At 35.2% G+C, this 14975-nt stretch overlaps 1 protein-coding gene across 13 annotated transcripts in view; it reads right to left on the bottom strand.

The window, feature by feature from the left end:
- The window catches only part of Gk (glycerol kinase), a 170144-nt gene that overhangs the window by 121351 nt on the left and 33818 nt on the right, over positions 1 to 14975 (bottom strand). For 7 of the 13 annotated variants that reach the window (XM_048796336.1, XM_048796329.1, XM_048796332.1 and 4 more), the window contains 6 exons: positions 9528 to 9611; positions 5980 to 6056; positions 3814 to 3951; positions 1796 to 1905; positions 1309 to 1375; positions 182 to 199 (listed from right to left, as the gene is read on the bottom strand). In XM_048796336.1, the coding sequence (XP_048652293.1) occupies positions 182 to 199; positions 1309 to 1375; positions 1796 to 1905; positions 3814 to 3951; positions 5980 to 6056; positions 9528 to 9611 (494 nt within the window). The remainder of the gene's footprint in view (positions 1 to 181; positions 200 to 1308; positions 1376 to 1795; positions 1906 to 3813; positions 3952 to 5979; positions 6057 to 9527; positions 9612 to 14975) is intronic. The other 6 variants (XM_048796335.1, XM_048796341.1, XM_048796342.1 and 3 more) reach the window with 3 other exon arrangements.

Raw genomic sequence — 14975 nt, 5'->3', positions numbered from 1 at the left:
AAAATTAAACTCTTTTTAAAAATCTAAAATCTGACTAAAGCTTATAATATTTCTGGAGGGTCATGAACATTCTAGATCCATATATTAAGTAAATAGACTTCCACTTGTCTAAATATAAATGGAAATGCACTGTATCTTTTCCAAATGAATGGGTAGCATAATTGGTGGGCAACCTACTCACCAGGCTATGAGAGATTTTCTATAGTCAGCACGGGGGAAAAAGGGACAGAAGCACAATATTTTAAATGCAAGAGAAAACTAGGCCAGTTAAATGTTTTCTTTCAATCATTCTCTGAAACTAATTCTCAAGAGTAGTTTCTTTTTCTCTGATCCAGTTTGTGATAGCTATGAAACCACAAAAGTGCTTTTATTATAGATAAGCAGTGACTATGTCTCCCTTAAGAAATTCCATGTTGAATAAAAAACAGAAAAAAATGAAAAGAAGAATTCTGTGTTGCCTTAAAGCTTTATAATAAATGAAACAGTTCAGAATTCTTATTCAAGCTTTGTCCAGAGCACTTAGTGTTCAACTCCATGATTAGTAACTCTATAAATGGAATTTCCAATATTCTTCATGAAATGTCTACACAATCTTTTTGCACTTCATCTTAAACTTATTTTTTAAGTTTTATCATAAATTCCACGATATTCTGCTCAAATACCAGTTCAATCCTCTTAGAGGTTTTCATTCCTCCTTTGTTATGATAGACTCTCAATGATGCTAAGCACACTTTTTGCTAAAACTACTTTTTTCCCTGGATTTCAATGAAAACAAAAGTAAAAATGTCCATTATGGATATCAGTTTCATTAGTCATCCCAATTCAAGACTAGATTCTCTGTTTTCAGTTTCTTCCATAAATTTTTCTCAGGCTAAGAATATAATATATAACAATGTTTTGGCTATTAAAAGAGATTCAACAGGAAAAAAGAACACCATTAAAATGTGAACAGTCATTCTCTAAATTAAAAGCAGACATCACAACTACAAAACAGTTATTTGGATTGAAAGAATAAACTGGCTCAAACATTCCCACACCACTGTTCATACTTAAAAAATACTAATATTTTTCAAAGAAAAGCCAATTAAAGTTTATGAATATAAAATCGATTGGTAAGAAGAATTCTAATGTTTTCAGTTATAAACTATTTAAATAATACTAAATTCTTAGCTAACATACTACCAACTTTCACAGCAAAGTCACAAATCTCCAAACTATAATACAACAATATTGGCTGCTGAATTCTGAATGGTAAAGTTTTTTAAAAAACAAAGTTCCCTCCTCCATTTATTTTATTTCATTTTTTACCATTAGGCCATAGATCTCAGAAGAACTCCGAACATTGGGAAGAATTTCCATTGGAATTCCAAAAAAACTGAAAAAGAATAAGTTTGGGTATATAACAATTTTAAATAAACATCTAGAAACATATGTATATGTTCAAAGAAAAATTTAAATTAGAAAATGGATATATTTGAGTATAGAGAGTAATAAAAAATATACTTGAATATTCAATAATCTAACTTTATGCAATAGAACCAATAAAAATTTAAGGGCACACACAAAACCAAAGAGCATTTCTAGAAGGACCAAATCCATGAAGAATAATTAATTTGGCCTCTTTATTATACATGCATGCCTCTCTTAAAAAGACACAAAACATAAACTTGGCATATTGTAGTTGAAATATCAACTGTTAAATTTTACTGCTTCACTGACATCTGAAAACAGTGTGATTTAGGTTACAAATAGGTAAAGTATTGGGAAAGCTATCCTTGGACAAAACACAACTCACTCGCAGAGCTCTTTATCCCATTCCAAAGAATGAATGTTGAAAAGCATTGTCCTACTTGCATTCGTTACATCAGTACAGTGGACGCCTCCATTGACTCCTCCTGTCAAACTCTAAACAGGATAAAAAGCCAGGTTAAATTTGTACTTACTTGCTACTTAATTCACACATTATTAAGGGCCACAATCAGCAACAGAGCACATAAAACAAAAGAAAGAAATGTCTCATTATGTAGCTTTTTAGTTTTCAACAGTGTCCAATGGGAATGAAATAGAAACAACGTACATAATTGCAAAATTTCTAGTAGCCACATTAAAAACATAATCACATGAAATTAATTTTAATAGAACCCTAGATTTTATTTAGCCCAATGGATCCAAAATATCATTTGAACATGTAATCAATTAAAAAATTGATACTGAGACATTTTACTTTCTTGTTTTGGGCTAAGTATTTTATACTCATAGCATATCTCAATTAAGATTGACTGCATTTAAAGTATTCACAGCCTCATGTGGCTCGTGGCTTACTGTAATAGTGCAACTGCAGTTAATTGATGGTTTAAAAAATCAGTTTTGTTTTCATCTTATCTTTGGAAAATTCAGAGTCTCGTTAAATTTGGCTGGGTGAAATAAATAGAAACATCTGCCTCCTGAATATTTTTGAGAGCCCCATGTCACTGTTGCTTTATTTTTCTCTTTTTTATGACAATTGGCATTGGGCTGTATCTGTACTGACCCAAGCACATATTCTGAAAGTGGAGTTTTAAACTCTCCATGTTAACACCCTCTCACTGGAACTAGAAGCAATGCTATCTTCCTTTATGCAGAAGCAATACGAGATAAGAAGGAACAAAAGTGGGTAAATGGCATCCCACCCGGGTAAAACCAAGATGTGCTCCCTCCAGTCTCCTGCAGTTCACAGTTCTTACTCTTGCCTCACTCTAGTTCAAGGCATTGTCAGAGCTACTCATTCAATTATGACTCACACATGGAAAAACACCTGGCCCAGAGCACAAAGCCCAACTTGCCCCATCCAAGTATAGGAGAAGGCACCTCTTTTTAGAAGTGGTTCTGAAAGACCTGCTCTGTGGATCCAGCAAGTGAGATTTGGGACAAAATTCCCTTGAAGTTCCCTTGTAACCTTACATGTTCACAAATAAAATATTATGTCTAGGATCTGCATTAAAATTATCTGCAGGAAGAAAAGAATATATGGGTATCTTTGAAACAAATAGTCCACAGATTGATGATCACTGTCCCTGGCTCACAGTTGAAGTTGTTCATTATACTACTGTCTATATTACTCTTGGAAATACTGGGAATCATCATAAAAATAATATAATGAGAGGGCTGGGGTTGTGGCTTAGTGGTAGAGCACTCGCCTAGCACATAAGAAGCCCTGGGTTCAATCCTCAGCACCATATAATGATAAATAAATAAAATAAAGGTATATAAAATATTTTAAAAATAATATAATGAGGGAGAGGGAGAAGCACCACAGGACATGTACTTTTAAGATACCTGTTGGAAATATTTGAAATGTTAAGTTTTACTTGTCCATGTTCAGCATAGGCAAAAAGATTAACAGAAATTTCCACTCTGATTTACCTTCATATTATGGCTTGATTACACAAAAGACATCTGTGTGATGTTGAAAGCAAATGACAAAAGTACCCTAAGTGTTTTGTCGTGTTAAATAGCTATTTCTTCTTAAGAAATGGCTAGTGGCAAAGAAGAGAAAAGCTATACCTAAATTACTTATCCTAAAAATAATAGATATATGAGATATGGTTTGATAGTTGTCCACCATTTTCACTGAAATAAGGCAAGAAAAAATAAAGAGAAAGTAGACAAAAATGATTCTCAAACGGAGACTGAAATGTTCTGCTGCCTTGAGTGGTTTTTGTCAGGAATGCTGCTAACTAAAAGTTTAAAATGTGGTAGAAAATAGATAGGCAAGGCAGTCTAAAAAAAGTTGTGAAAAAAAATCCTCCACGTATACATTATATTTAAACATACCCAAATAAGCCATGAATCAATGGTCCCAAAAAGAGCTCTATTTTCTTCAACAGCCTTTTGAACTTTTCTCACATTGTCAAGGAGCCAACGAAGTTTCACTGCACTGAAGTAAGTGCTAAGTGGAAGGCCTGTCTTGGACTAAAACAGTTATGAAGTTCGGTCAGAAAATTAAATTTATAACAGTTTTAAATAAAACCTCCAAACCAAAGAACTCAACAAATCACAAAATATTCACTGGTTCTAAAGGCAATCCCATTGTATTATGAATGAAATACTTTTCCTATCTCATGGCACAGGAAGCACGTTCATGAACAAAGATCAGAGTGATTATGTTTGCAGTTCAAAGAACATCCACGTAGCAAAGTAAAGAGAAAATTAAATGACGCAATGTCCTATAATTAGATACTGACAATGTAGATGTGAACTTCTGCAATACATTACCATCATATGTAGAACCTAACCCAAAACTCTGCAGTTTATTTTATATTTCACAAAAATGATAGTTAACCCATTCACGGAGACTACATTAAATCATAACTACATCGAATCATAAAAATGACTATAGCTGGAAAATTTAATTTTTTCCAACACGAAACTTAATAATAATATATTTGTTTATATACACACATACACATATTCAAATAATATAATAATATAAAATTACTGGAAACTAAAATAGAACTCAAAGCCACACCAGAGTAAAGTGACACAGAATTGCTCTGTGTAACAAAGTAGCTGGCTCAAGTCAGCAAGTACAGTGAACAGAAGGAATGTGGATTGAATAAAAGGCTAGAGGTAATAAATAAAGGCTAAACTTCATAATGAAATCACAGTCACAGATAGGATACTGATTAGTTTACATATGGGCTTATCAATCTTCCTTGAGAATGGATCAGGTCCAATTCTTATTTCTGTTGGAATATTTACTATCAAATTTATTTGCAAATGCTGATTAAAGTTAAGTGGTTAAGAAAATTCATACCTAAAAATAATACAAGTATCTTTCCCTTTGATCTCTATTCTCATTTAACTGCTGAAAGTGATAACATTTCCCCTTCTTATCTCATGTTTCATAAGAAAACTCAAACCAAAGAATTTACTTCAATGCAACCTACAAGTTAAGAATCTTAACTCAAGGCTTCCTAGCTTTCCTAGAAAAAGGATCAATGCTCAGAAATAATGGAAGAAAATAACTTATGGAAAAATTATTATCTGACTTGAAGGACCAAGGGTCATGCCATAGGATGACCCAGGAAGATTCCACAAAGTCAAAAGTGAGATAGTATATAACATCTCATTTTTATGATGAAGGCAAGAAATGTAAAAGTTGCCTAAATGGCAATGTAGAGAAGAAAAACATGCATCCCTTGAAGCAGAGTGCAGCTGCAGGTGGGAGTGAGGGTTAGGCAGAGTGACAAAAAGAACAGAATAGGAAATGGGCAAGGGGTTTTTCAGGAGGAGCCTGAAGTTATTGGGTAGGGAGAGGGGCATGGAATGGTTTGCTAGATCACTGCAAATAATGGGATTTGATCACTATTTTTGGATCCAAGAACCAAAAGAAAATGCCTTAAGTGTCCCACTGACAACAAAAAAGGGGATTTAAAAAGAAAAAACAGAAAAAGGGAACTTCCTTTTGATTCTAGAAGAACTTGATCTTGACCTTCCTAAGAAAAATGTCTTGCCCAAAAATTCTCTCTCCCTTCATTTATCTTAAGAGAGAGATCAACACAAGGACTAAAAATTAGGCAATTTTTATTAGCCTTCTTCATATGAAGAAAGTGGAAAAGGTATTCAACCAAGTGATAGAGTATTTTCTACTTTCTCCCCCTGAATCCAGACAGGAAACAATATGGATGAATTCAGAAAACATGGCTTAAATACAGAAAGCACCCCTTGGGGAATATGGCTTAAGCCACTGAGACTCATTATAATCCCCTCCAGCCTTTCAATGTGGAGTATTATTTTCAAACCTACTATGGGTTAGGAAGAGAGGAAGGCAAAGACTTGATTTGGCCTCAGTTATCTGCAAGAAATATTCTATAAATTGTATAAAATAATTATCTTTTTTGCCAAAAGATATAAGGCCCAGATAGTCTTTCTGGTGAAACTGCAAACATTTTTTTAAAACAAACATTCATATAATATACTTTTAAAGAGATCTCTTACCTTGACAAAGTTATTATTTCCTGGAATTCTTTTATAAAGATTTTCAACGGTAGACTGGGTTCTTAGATCAAGCCACACTATGGACCAAAATACAATAATATATATAAAAAACTTCATTAAAAACTTCATAATGAAATCACTCTCAAGGATAGGAGACTGATTAGTTTACATAAGCAATTGAAATGCTATAGCTTTTAATAGACAGAAATTAGAAAATTAGAAATGAATGGGCATATTGTTAGGAGAGGATAAATTTATGAAGGAGAATTTAAAGCTTTTATGCTAAATTATAAACCAAGTTAGGAGAACAATACAAACCTTAGGCCTCTTACTTTTATTCTTTTCATAGAAAAAAATATGAAAGAAGTGCTTGGAGTATGGATTTTCTAAGCATATATGAATGCAAGGAAGACCTGAGAGCTAGGCAGTCTGGCCGGCAGTGTAAAATGCACAGCCCAGGATAATATGTGTATCTCAGAAAATTCGGTAGCAATCTGTGACAAAGAGAACCTGATCCCATTATTGAAAGAACAAAATATTGAGTTTCTTGTGTATGAAATGCTTATTTACATTAAAAACTTTCAGTTGAAATGGTTAATGGAATCATGTAAAAGACACCATTCTTTCCCTATGCTGGATTGCAGGGGGCAAAAATGGCCATTTTAAGAGGTCAACATTATCTTCACTAAATAGCTATCAAATACTTTCTGATCCCCTAGTAGAAAGCTTCATGACAGAAGGCTTGAGGAAGAGAAAGCATTAAATAGTACATACAACAATTGTGAAAGGTAATAAATACAATCGAATGAGCTTTATTTGTCATTATTTAAGTCTTGTGCTTAACTAAATCTATTAATGGTCACTCAATATTTTTAGGACCTCCTTAAAAAAACTCAAGGCCTGTATTCTATTTAAAGGATTCCAGGGAAGATAATACAAGCTTACCCACTACACATTTGAATACTGACAGTTATTATAGTCTAGTTTCGTTCACTTTTAACTATATTACTTTGTTCTCTTCATTTAAAATCCATTCTTAACTGTGGTACATTTTAATCAATTCTTTCTAGTTACTTAAACTGTCATTTCTCTTGAGGGCCCTGTGCTTGATTCTGGCAGTGGCTACTTCCCATGAGATTTAAGTTGGGGACTTTAGGATACAATAATGGTTTCCATAGGTATAAAAAGCATCAAGAAAAAGACTCATCACAACCAAGAAAATAAGAGGGAAAAGATGACTATGAAAATAGATGGCTTATAGACGAGATCTGCATTTGCTGCCCAGTATCTACTCCTCCTAAGTCTAGAACCAGTACCTCAAATTCTCTTTAGTAAATCAGGTCTCCTTCATCCTTAGCCTTATGGTTTACCTGAGCTTTGACCCTACCTCTATCTCCAATATTGGGTCTGGATCTCAGGGGTTGATTCAGAAGAAAATATGTGATCAAAGAGCCCAAGAGAAAGTTCTAGGAAATCTGCAAGCACAACTCTTCCCAGCTAAGTATGCCAGTGTGTGGTGTAGGCCTGCTACCCTCATGAAGGTAGATTTCAATCTGCCCCATCAGGAGCCATCTGGGAAAAGACAGACTTGAGGGGGATCTCTGAATTTGAAATCAAACAGCACTTAATAGCACTATGCTACCCTTGGATGACTAGTTGTAATAGCAAAGTAATTCCTTTTTCCCCCACTTCACTTAATTAGAGTTTTCTATTATTTTATACTGATTGATATGATAGTGATATCATCATAGAGGTGGCAAGATCTCATGCCCAGGGAACAAGGGCAATCCACTTTATACGTACATAGAGTGAAAGTACTGTATGACTGTGGGAAAAAAAAGTGGAACTTCCTCTCAGGCAAGCAACCCTAGCAGGTATTACTAGCATAAAAAAGAGTAAAGTGAAAGAATTCAAAAAATTTTAAATTTGTGATATGTAACATTAACAGGCACATCTCAATCCTCAGTGTTTCAAACTACAGTGAGATATGAGTTTAAAAATCAATTTAGTGGGTCTGATTGCCTAATTTAAAAACAAAATAGGATAGATTAGAATGGTAAATACTGAGTTCAGTGCACTAGATAAGATAAATATTATGAAACTTTTGTTTTAGTTATGTGGGTTGCTGAACCACAATGTAAAATATAGTTCTTGCCAAAAGGACATGAACAGGGGCTGGGGATGTGGCTCAAGTGGTAGCGCGCTCGCCTGGCATGCGTGCGGCCCAGGTTCGATCCTCAGCACCACATACAAACAAAGATGTTGTATCCACTTAAAACTAAAAAATAAATATTAAAAAAATTCTCTCTCTCTCTTAAAAAAAAAAGGACATGAACAATACATTTGAAAGCCATTGTTCTAGCCCTTTCATTTAAGGACTTAAGCCTCTTAGACCAGTGTTTTCTCATATTTTAATAATGGACATACCATTCACCAGGAAGCTTCATGATGGGCCCCATTCCCTGAAATTGTGGGATAGTAGGTCTGGGAATGGGCCCAGAAAAATGCCTTTTTAAATAAGTGTCCTATCTTTTTTTTTTCAAGTAGTATTTCTATTTATTTTAAGTGTCCTATCTTGAAAAACACTGCTAGACTCCATAGCAGTGGTTCATATTTAGAAAGCAAGCCAAAACCACCTGAAAAACTTTGATATCACATATTTAGGCCCTATGCACCAGGATACTGGTTACAGGCCTAGATAAAACCTGAACCTCTGTACTTTTGTTTAAGAGGATTTCAAGATATCCAATATATTACTAAAACTTGAGAACCTCTTTCATAGGACATGTTCTTTATAATATTATATGGGTTTCAATCTCTTAAAAAACTGATATTTTGATGGCTCCCTGAGTCCCAGTGGCTCTGTGACTCTACTGTTCCTTAACAAGGATCACTCTAGTAACTGGTCTTTTATTCTTCACATGAAAGTTTGTAGTTATGACTGACAACAGTGGTGCTCAGCGTGTTAATCCTCACCAGAAAGAATCAAACACTGCATGTGACATCATGAATTACAAGTTCTTTGTTTGGCTTTGTCACCAATAGCTTTGTGACTTAGACCAGTCTTACCCTCTTGGTCTGGATTTCCTAAATACAAAATAAGGAAACCAGACTTGATGGTTTCTGAAGTTTTTCTCCTTCCATTGTTCCATGCTCACAGAAGGCTGTCATAATATTTACTTTGTTTTCATAGCCAAAGACTTTAAGGCAATTAAAATGCATGGAATGAATTAGTAAAATTGCCAAGGAGATGTGTCAGTGGTTGATAACTACCAAGCAATTCACAAATGCTCATAATTAATTGAATTAAAAACAAAAAAATTAGAAAACTCATTAAAGAAGCTAAGATGAACAGAATTAGATTTGCAGAATAAGAGATCAAAAGCCAAAGAGAAGACCCCAAGCTGGAGGACTAAGGTGCTTTTGCAAGTACTTTCTGAGAACAATCAAAAGAAGTGACAGATCCAGATCTGGCAGCAGCAGTCAATTTCCCCCAACACATCTGAGTTGGAAGGCTGGGACATAAGCAATAGCCAGAGCACCAATACCTGAGGAAGTACCAGCAGCTGGAACTGAAGCACCAGAGGGAACAACGGCAACTGGAACTGAAGGGCCAGGAGAAACTGGAGCAGCTGGAGCATTAGGAGAAATAATGGCAGTTCATGCTAGAGATGGCCAGGTTCAAGGTCTATTTACTCTTTTTGACCACTTAGGAACTTTAGATCAGTTGGGCAAGTTCATCAGAATGAAAATCTTTCTACACATGTTGAGTGTAGAAAAGGAAGAGATATGGAGTAGAAGGGGAAAAAAGGAAAGGCAGTCTGAACATCTAGTTCAATAGTATTTCCATTTGGATGAAGACCAGGTAAATATCTGCTTCTTATTCAAAGTGACTCTTTCCTACCTGCCCACATGCATGCATCATAGTTAGAAAAGTGGCTCAGTTGATTATTGACCACTGAATTGAAACAATGCATGATGTTATGAGTGTGTACATCCCCAAGGGATGTTAGAAAGGAATGCTAAGGAGCATGCTACACTCTGTTGTGGCCATCTGCTATAAGATACAAAAGGGTTCCTTTGGGAAAGCATAGCCCCAAGAAAGCACTTTCCTAGTAAGGTAGCTGGAGGTAAAGGCCACCTCCACAGAACGGAATAGCATGTCTAAAAAGAATAGGGAATTGCTAACTTCCAAAGTGATTAGGAAAAAAACAATTGAAGGAAAATAGATACCAGGGAGTCCAGACGATCGTACACCTTCTTCTAGAAGATATGTCCTTTATCTACAGTAAGTATATTGGAATTAAATGGTCCAGACTATCAAATGAATAAGTTAAAAAAATTGGATGATCTGAAACATGTATGTATTAAATAAAGTCATATCCAACACATGTCAGATTTAGTACTGGGAAAAGTTTTAAGAGTGAAGAGAAATGTAGTAGCCTCAGTCCGCGTGAACCATGGTTTAATTATGTAGTAATAGTACAGAGAAAGACATTATTTTGGAGTATTTAAAATAATAAACCTCACAAATTTACATAATTTGGGGATTGTCAGAACAATAGAAGAAAAAAGCACCTAAGAAACAAAATAAAAGCTAAAAATCAAACCACTAGATATCATCTAAATTACTTTCAGCTGACCAGAAACAAAGGCAAATAGTAAATCTCCACTGGGAGGGTTTGTCCTGAAGAACTTCTAGCTTGAAAAGAAGTGAAATGACTGGGAGACTCCAGCTTATGGAAACATATCTTAAGCCAGGACCAACAGTTGCACACCATCTTATCGAGTTTTCCCCATTAATATAATTGTAAAATAGATCTAACTACTGTTTACCACTTGCCATAAGTTAAATTATTAAGTTGGGTAAGAGGTTATTTGTGAGGGCTAAGACACTATACTGATGACTGTCCCTTACTTGATGACATTTTGAGAAATAGGTGGGAAAGTGTGGAGGTAAGGAGTAAGTTAAAACCTATTTCCTCAAGAGGTGTGTGTGTGTGTATAAACACATGCACATGGGCCAGAAAGGAATCTACTTTGGCTCTTAGGTATATAAAAGCCAAAATGCCAATGACAGGCCCAAGTGTAGGTGACCCCAGATAGGCTTTCCATTTCCCCTAGGAAAATGATCCAGTTATAAACCAATCACTTTACCTGGCATTCTGGATTTAAAGGCTATTGGCTTGTTCAGAACAGTAGCCATGGGTAATACCTACTGAAGTACCTTATAATCTGCCAGAGTTAAAGTACCTTACATGAATTAACTCACTGATCTTCACCTTACGCCTACAATGTCCAAACTTTAAATTTTCACAGTTTAACTGTCAAAGGAAAAGATATAGAATGGGTGGAGGTGGAAAATCCAGAATTTGAACTCAGACTCTTGAATCCAGAATTAAATATCTATGATGTGGGTCTTAAATGGGATAAAAAGAAATATTAAAGATTAAAGACCTCAATGTTGAAAGCTAAGACTTTTTTTAAAAAATTTAAACTAGCCAGTGTTGAAGAATTCAATCACTACAAAATACAGTAGTATTACTTTTCTCAGGATTCAAGGAGTTACAAAGCTTTCAAAGAATTAGGTAATAAAAGACTTGAAGTAATTGAGAATAAAGTTTGATGAAGCTGAATATCCTAGATTTTACAAAGATAAAATATCTTCTCACTTCCAAAGAGACAATAACAGCACCCCCCCACACACACACACGCACATGCACACAAGTGCACTTAGTAGTTTTAGGTGGTTTGCCATCTCTGGTTTTCTTTCTTGCTAATTTTTTGAAACAAAATCCAGTTCTACAAAAAAATATAATAAAAGCATTGAGCTCAAGGTTCATTCAGATCTCACAGATGATGAGAGGTTTAATAACTGGCTCAGAATTAACTGATAAGTCAAATAAAGGAGGGCAAGAATGAACAATGTTTAAAATTTAACAGTTGCACAGAGTTATATTATAGGGAACTTTAAATCCAACATGTTAGAAAAAAACTTCAATACCATTTAAATAAGGAAAAAGTTTTACAAAGAAATTATTTTTGTGGATGGTTTTTCAATACACCAAAAGTCTTTAGCCAGTGACTCTTGTCTCACTGGATATTATCCCTTATTATGACTGATTTTTATGACTGATATTTTTACATTAAAACATTAATTGTGTCTGTAGAAAGCTACCATAGTGAGAGTCATATTGTACTGTAAGGGTAAAAGAAATTGAAGTTAAAGTGTAAAAGACCAGGCATTGTAAAGTTTCTAAGCTGCAAAGCCTGAGTTAAAATGTAAAGGACCAGGCATTGTAAACCTGCTTCTAAACTGCAAAGCATGGGTTAAATTCCTGAGGCAGTTAAGACAATGTCCTACTGGCCATTTAGTTGATTTATAGCCCAAGATCCTGTGCAGCTTGTCACATAGGCATTCAAAGCCCAAACCAATCAGTTTGAATGTAACCCCCTCCTTAGGAATGACCTATCACTCCGCCTGACCTGTTCCCGCCAATGAATGTACTAATCAAGTCTAGGAATTGTTGTTTGACTTTCCCGTGGTGTATGATGATTTGTTAAAGGAGACTGTGATGTATGTAAAGTCCCGCCCTCCCCAAAAAGTGTACTTAAGCATTGCACAACCCCTGCTCTGGGCTCTGGGCTGCTTTCCCTTCCTGAGTGAGCCTGGAGCCTCAGTGCGCTGAATCGGATTCTCAATAAATCCCCTTCTGCCAATTGCATGAGTGGTCTCTTGGTGGTCTCTTTCTCCGACGCTTCGCCGGACCCTTACAGTACTAAGTATACCATGTATAATAATCAATTGCAGTGGTGAGTGACCCAACCTGGCCAATAAGGGGAAATTCTTCAAAAATCCTAGTTAAGTTCGAACATTTTATTGGTAGCATTAATGAAATGAGTGTGTGTGTGCACATTTAAATATTATGGACTCAAGACTTCTCCCACTCTGCATTTGAATCACTTGGATAAGTTTTGTGTTTATCAGTTTAGTGTATGGTTTGAAGACAGCAAGGCATGTAGACCACTAATAAAAGTTGAATTTGGAAGGAAAAGGCTTAGAAAATTGAGTGGGCATAAGAAATCTTTTGGAAAAGAATATCAGTGAAGATAATGCTAAAAGGGAAAGACAAAAGTTACAGGGAGACAAGGATAACTGAAGAAAGGGGAGAGAAGTCAAAGGCCTGCTTCAGATTCAGGGCCCCAAAGCTCTTGTGACTCCACCAATGAAGTCATCATAGTAAATGGCTGCATTATGGCACAGGGGCACTAGAATTTACCTTGTTAATCTCAGAATTAACACATAAATTATAAAAAATACACAGAACTTCTAAAGCAAACCATCTGTACTTCAATGGACCATCAAAACTTTTCTCCTATGCTTATAATTGTTATCTGTTAGAAAAGATATCAGTAAACAAACACACCTTTATTGCAATCAAGAACAAATAGCTTTTCTCAATATTCAACTTCCTCTCAACAAACCTATGCCATCCTATCCACAGTACTCTGGAATTCTTTTATCTTGATTTCCCTGTTATCATACTGGGGATGAGGGTATTTATTGCTTACCAAGGACACCCGAGTCATAGTATAAGGCCACATAAAAGGTAATTTTGTTTAAAAAAAGAGAAACATTAACTGCTCCTCTCGTTTTCTTGTTTGTAATAAATATTGTTCATCAGTTACTTAATTTAGTAAAAGACAAAAATGAAGAGGATGGACCTAAAGTGTCAGAAATTTACAAGAAGAGGAGACAAGGAAGAAAGAAAACACACAAAGAGAGTGTTGTGGACTGAAAGTTTATATACTACCAAAATTAACATCTTGAAATCCTAACCCTAATTTGATGGTATTAGGAGGTGGCCAGAGATAATCAGGTCATGAGGGTGGAGCCTTCATGAATGGAAGTAGAGCCTTTACAAAAAGATAGAAGAAAGCTGGCTTTCTTGCTGTCTATTACCAACCATGAGGATACAAGTAGAAATGTATAAATGTACAAATCAGAGAACAGGGCCTCACCAGACACAGGATCTTCTGGCAACCTTGATCTCAAACTTGTAGTTTACAGAACTGTGAGGAGTAAATTTCTGCTTTATAAGCAATCAAATCTATAATATTTTTACTATAGCAGCTCAAACTGATAGTGGGGGAGAGGGAAACGTACATACTATGATATAAATAAAACCAAAGTAGCTCAAAGACAAATGTATGTGAAAATCTGCTTCCAGAGGGCTGAGGATATAGCTCTGTTGGTAGAGTGCTTGCCTCACATGCACAAGGCCCTGGGTTCAATCTCCAGCATGACAAAAAAAAAAAAGAAAAGAAAATCTCATTCCATCAATCCCACCTTTAGAATAAAGATTCTAAAGTTTTTATATTATGATGGTATTTTTAACTGAAGACTTACATGAAGATATGACACCTTAGTATTTTCTTTGAAGAAATAAAACCGGATGTAGAATCTATCCTTGCAATTACTTGGTGATTTGGTTTTCTAACTAATTACTTCTCTCTCCTCCTGTTCTGTTCCCCTTTCTCCTTCTAACTTCCAAATTCATATCCTTAGGAACTTCTGAGACACAGAGGCAAGGACCTCTGGTTGGTGTGTATACCTGGTTTGTCATTATTTGTTTAGGGGTCATCACAGAACTTGGAACATAGAAAGGCACCTAAATTTCCATTGCATAATTTTATATTCATTCTATAGTGAATTCACATAAAATAAACTGAGATGACTACATCTGTTATCAACTTTCAAGTCTACATATTGAACAACCAAATTTCTAATGGCCCAGAAATCAGCTTTGATCTCAAGTCTAATACTTACCTCATCCAAAACAGCTACTTTTTCCTATCTTTTCATCCCAGATTGGTATCCCTTATATATGACTTAATTTCCTTCCAGTATCTCAGGATAGAAATCTCACATCTCTGGGGTTTTTTTTTTCCCTTCAACTTTATACCATATCCAATATGCAAACATACAGGCTGTA

Source organism: Marmota marmota, unplaced genomic scaffold (genome assembly GCF_001458135.2).
Source record: "Marmota marmota marmota unplaced genomic scaffold, marMar, whole genome shotgun sequence".
NCBI lineage: Eukaryota > Metazoa > Chordata > Mammalia > Rodentia > Sciuridae > Marmota > Marmota marmota.
This window is presented reverse-complemented; position numbering and strand designations above follow the sequence as displayed.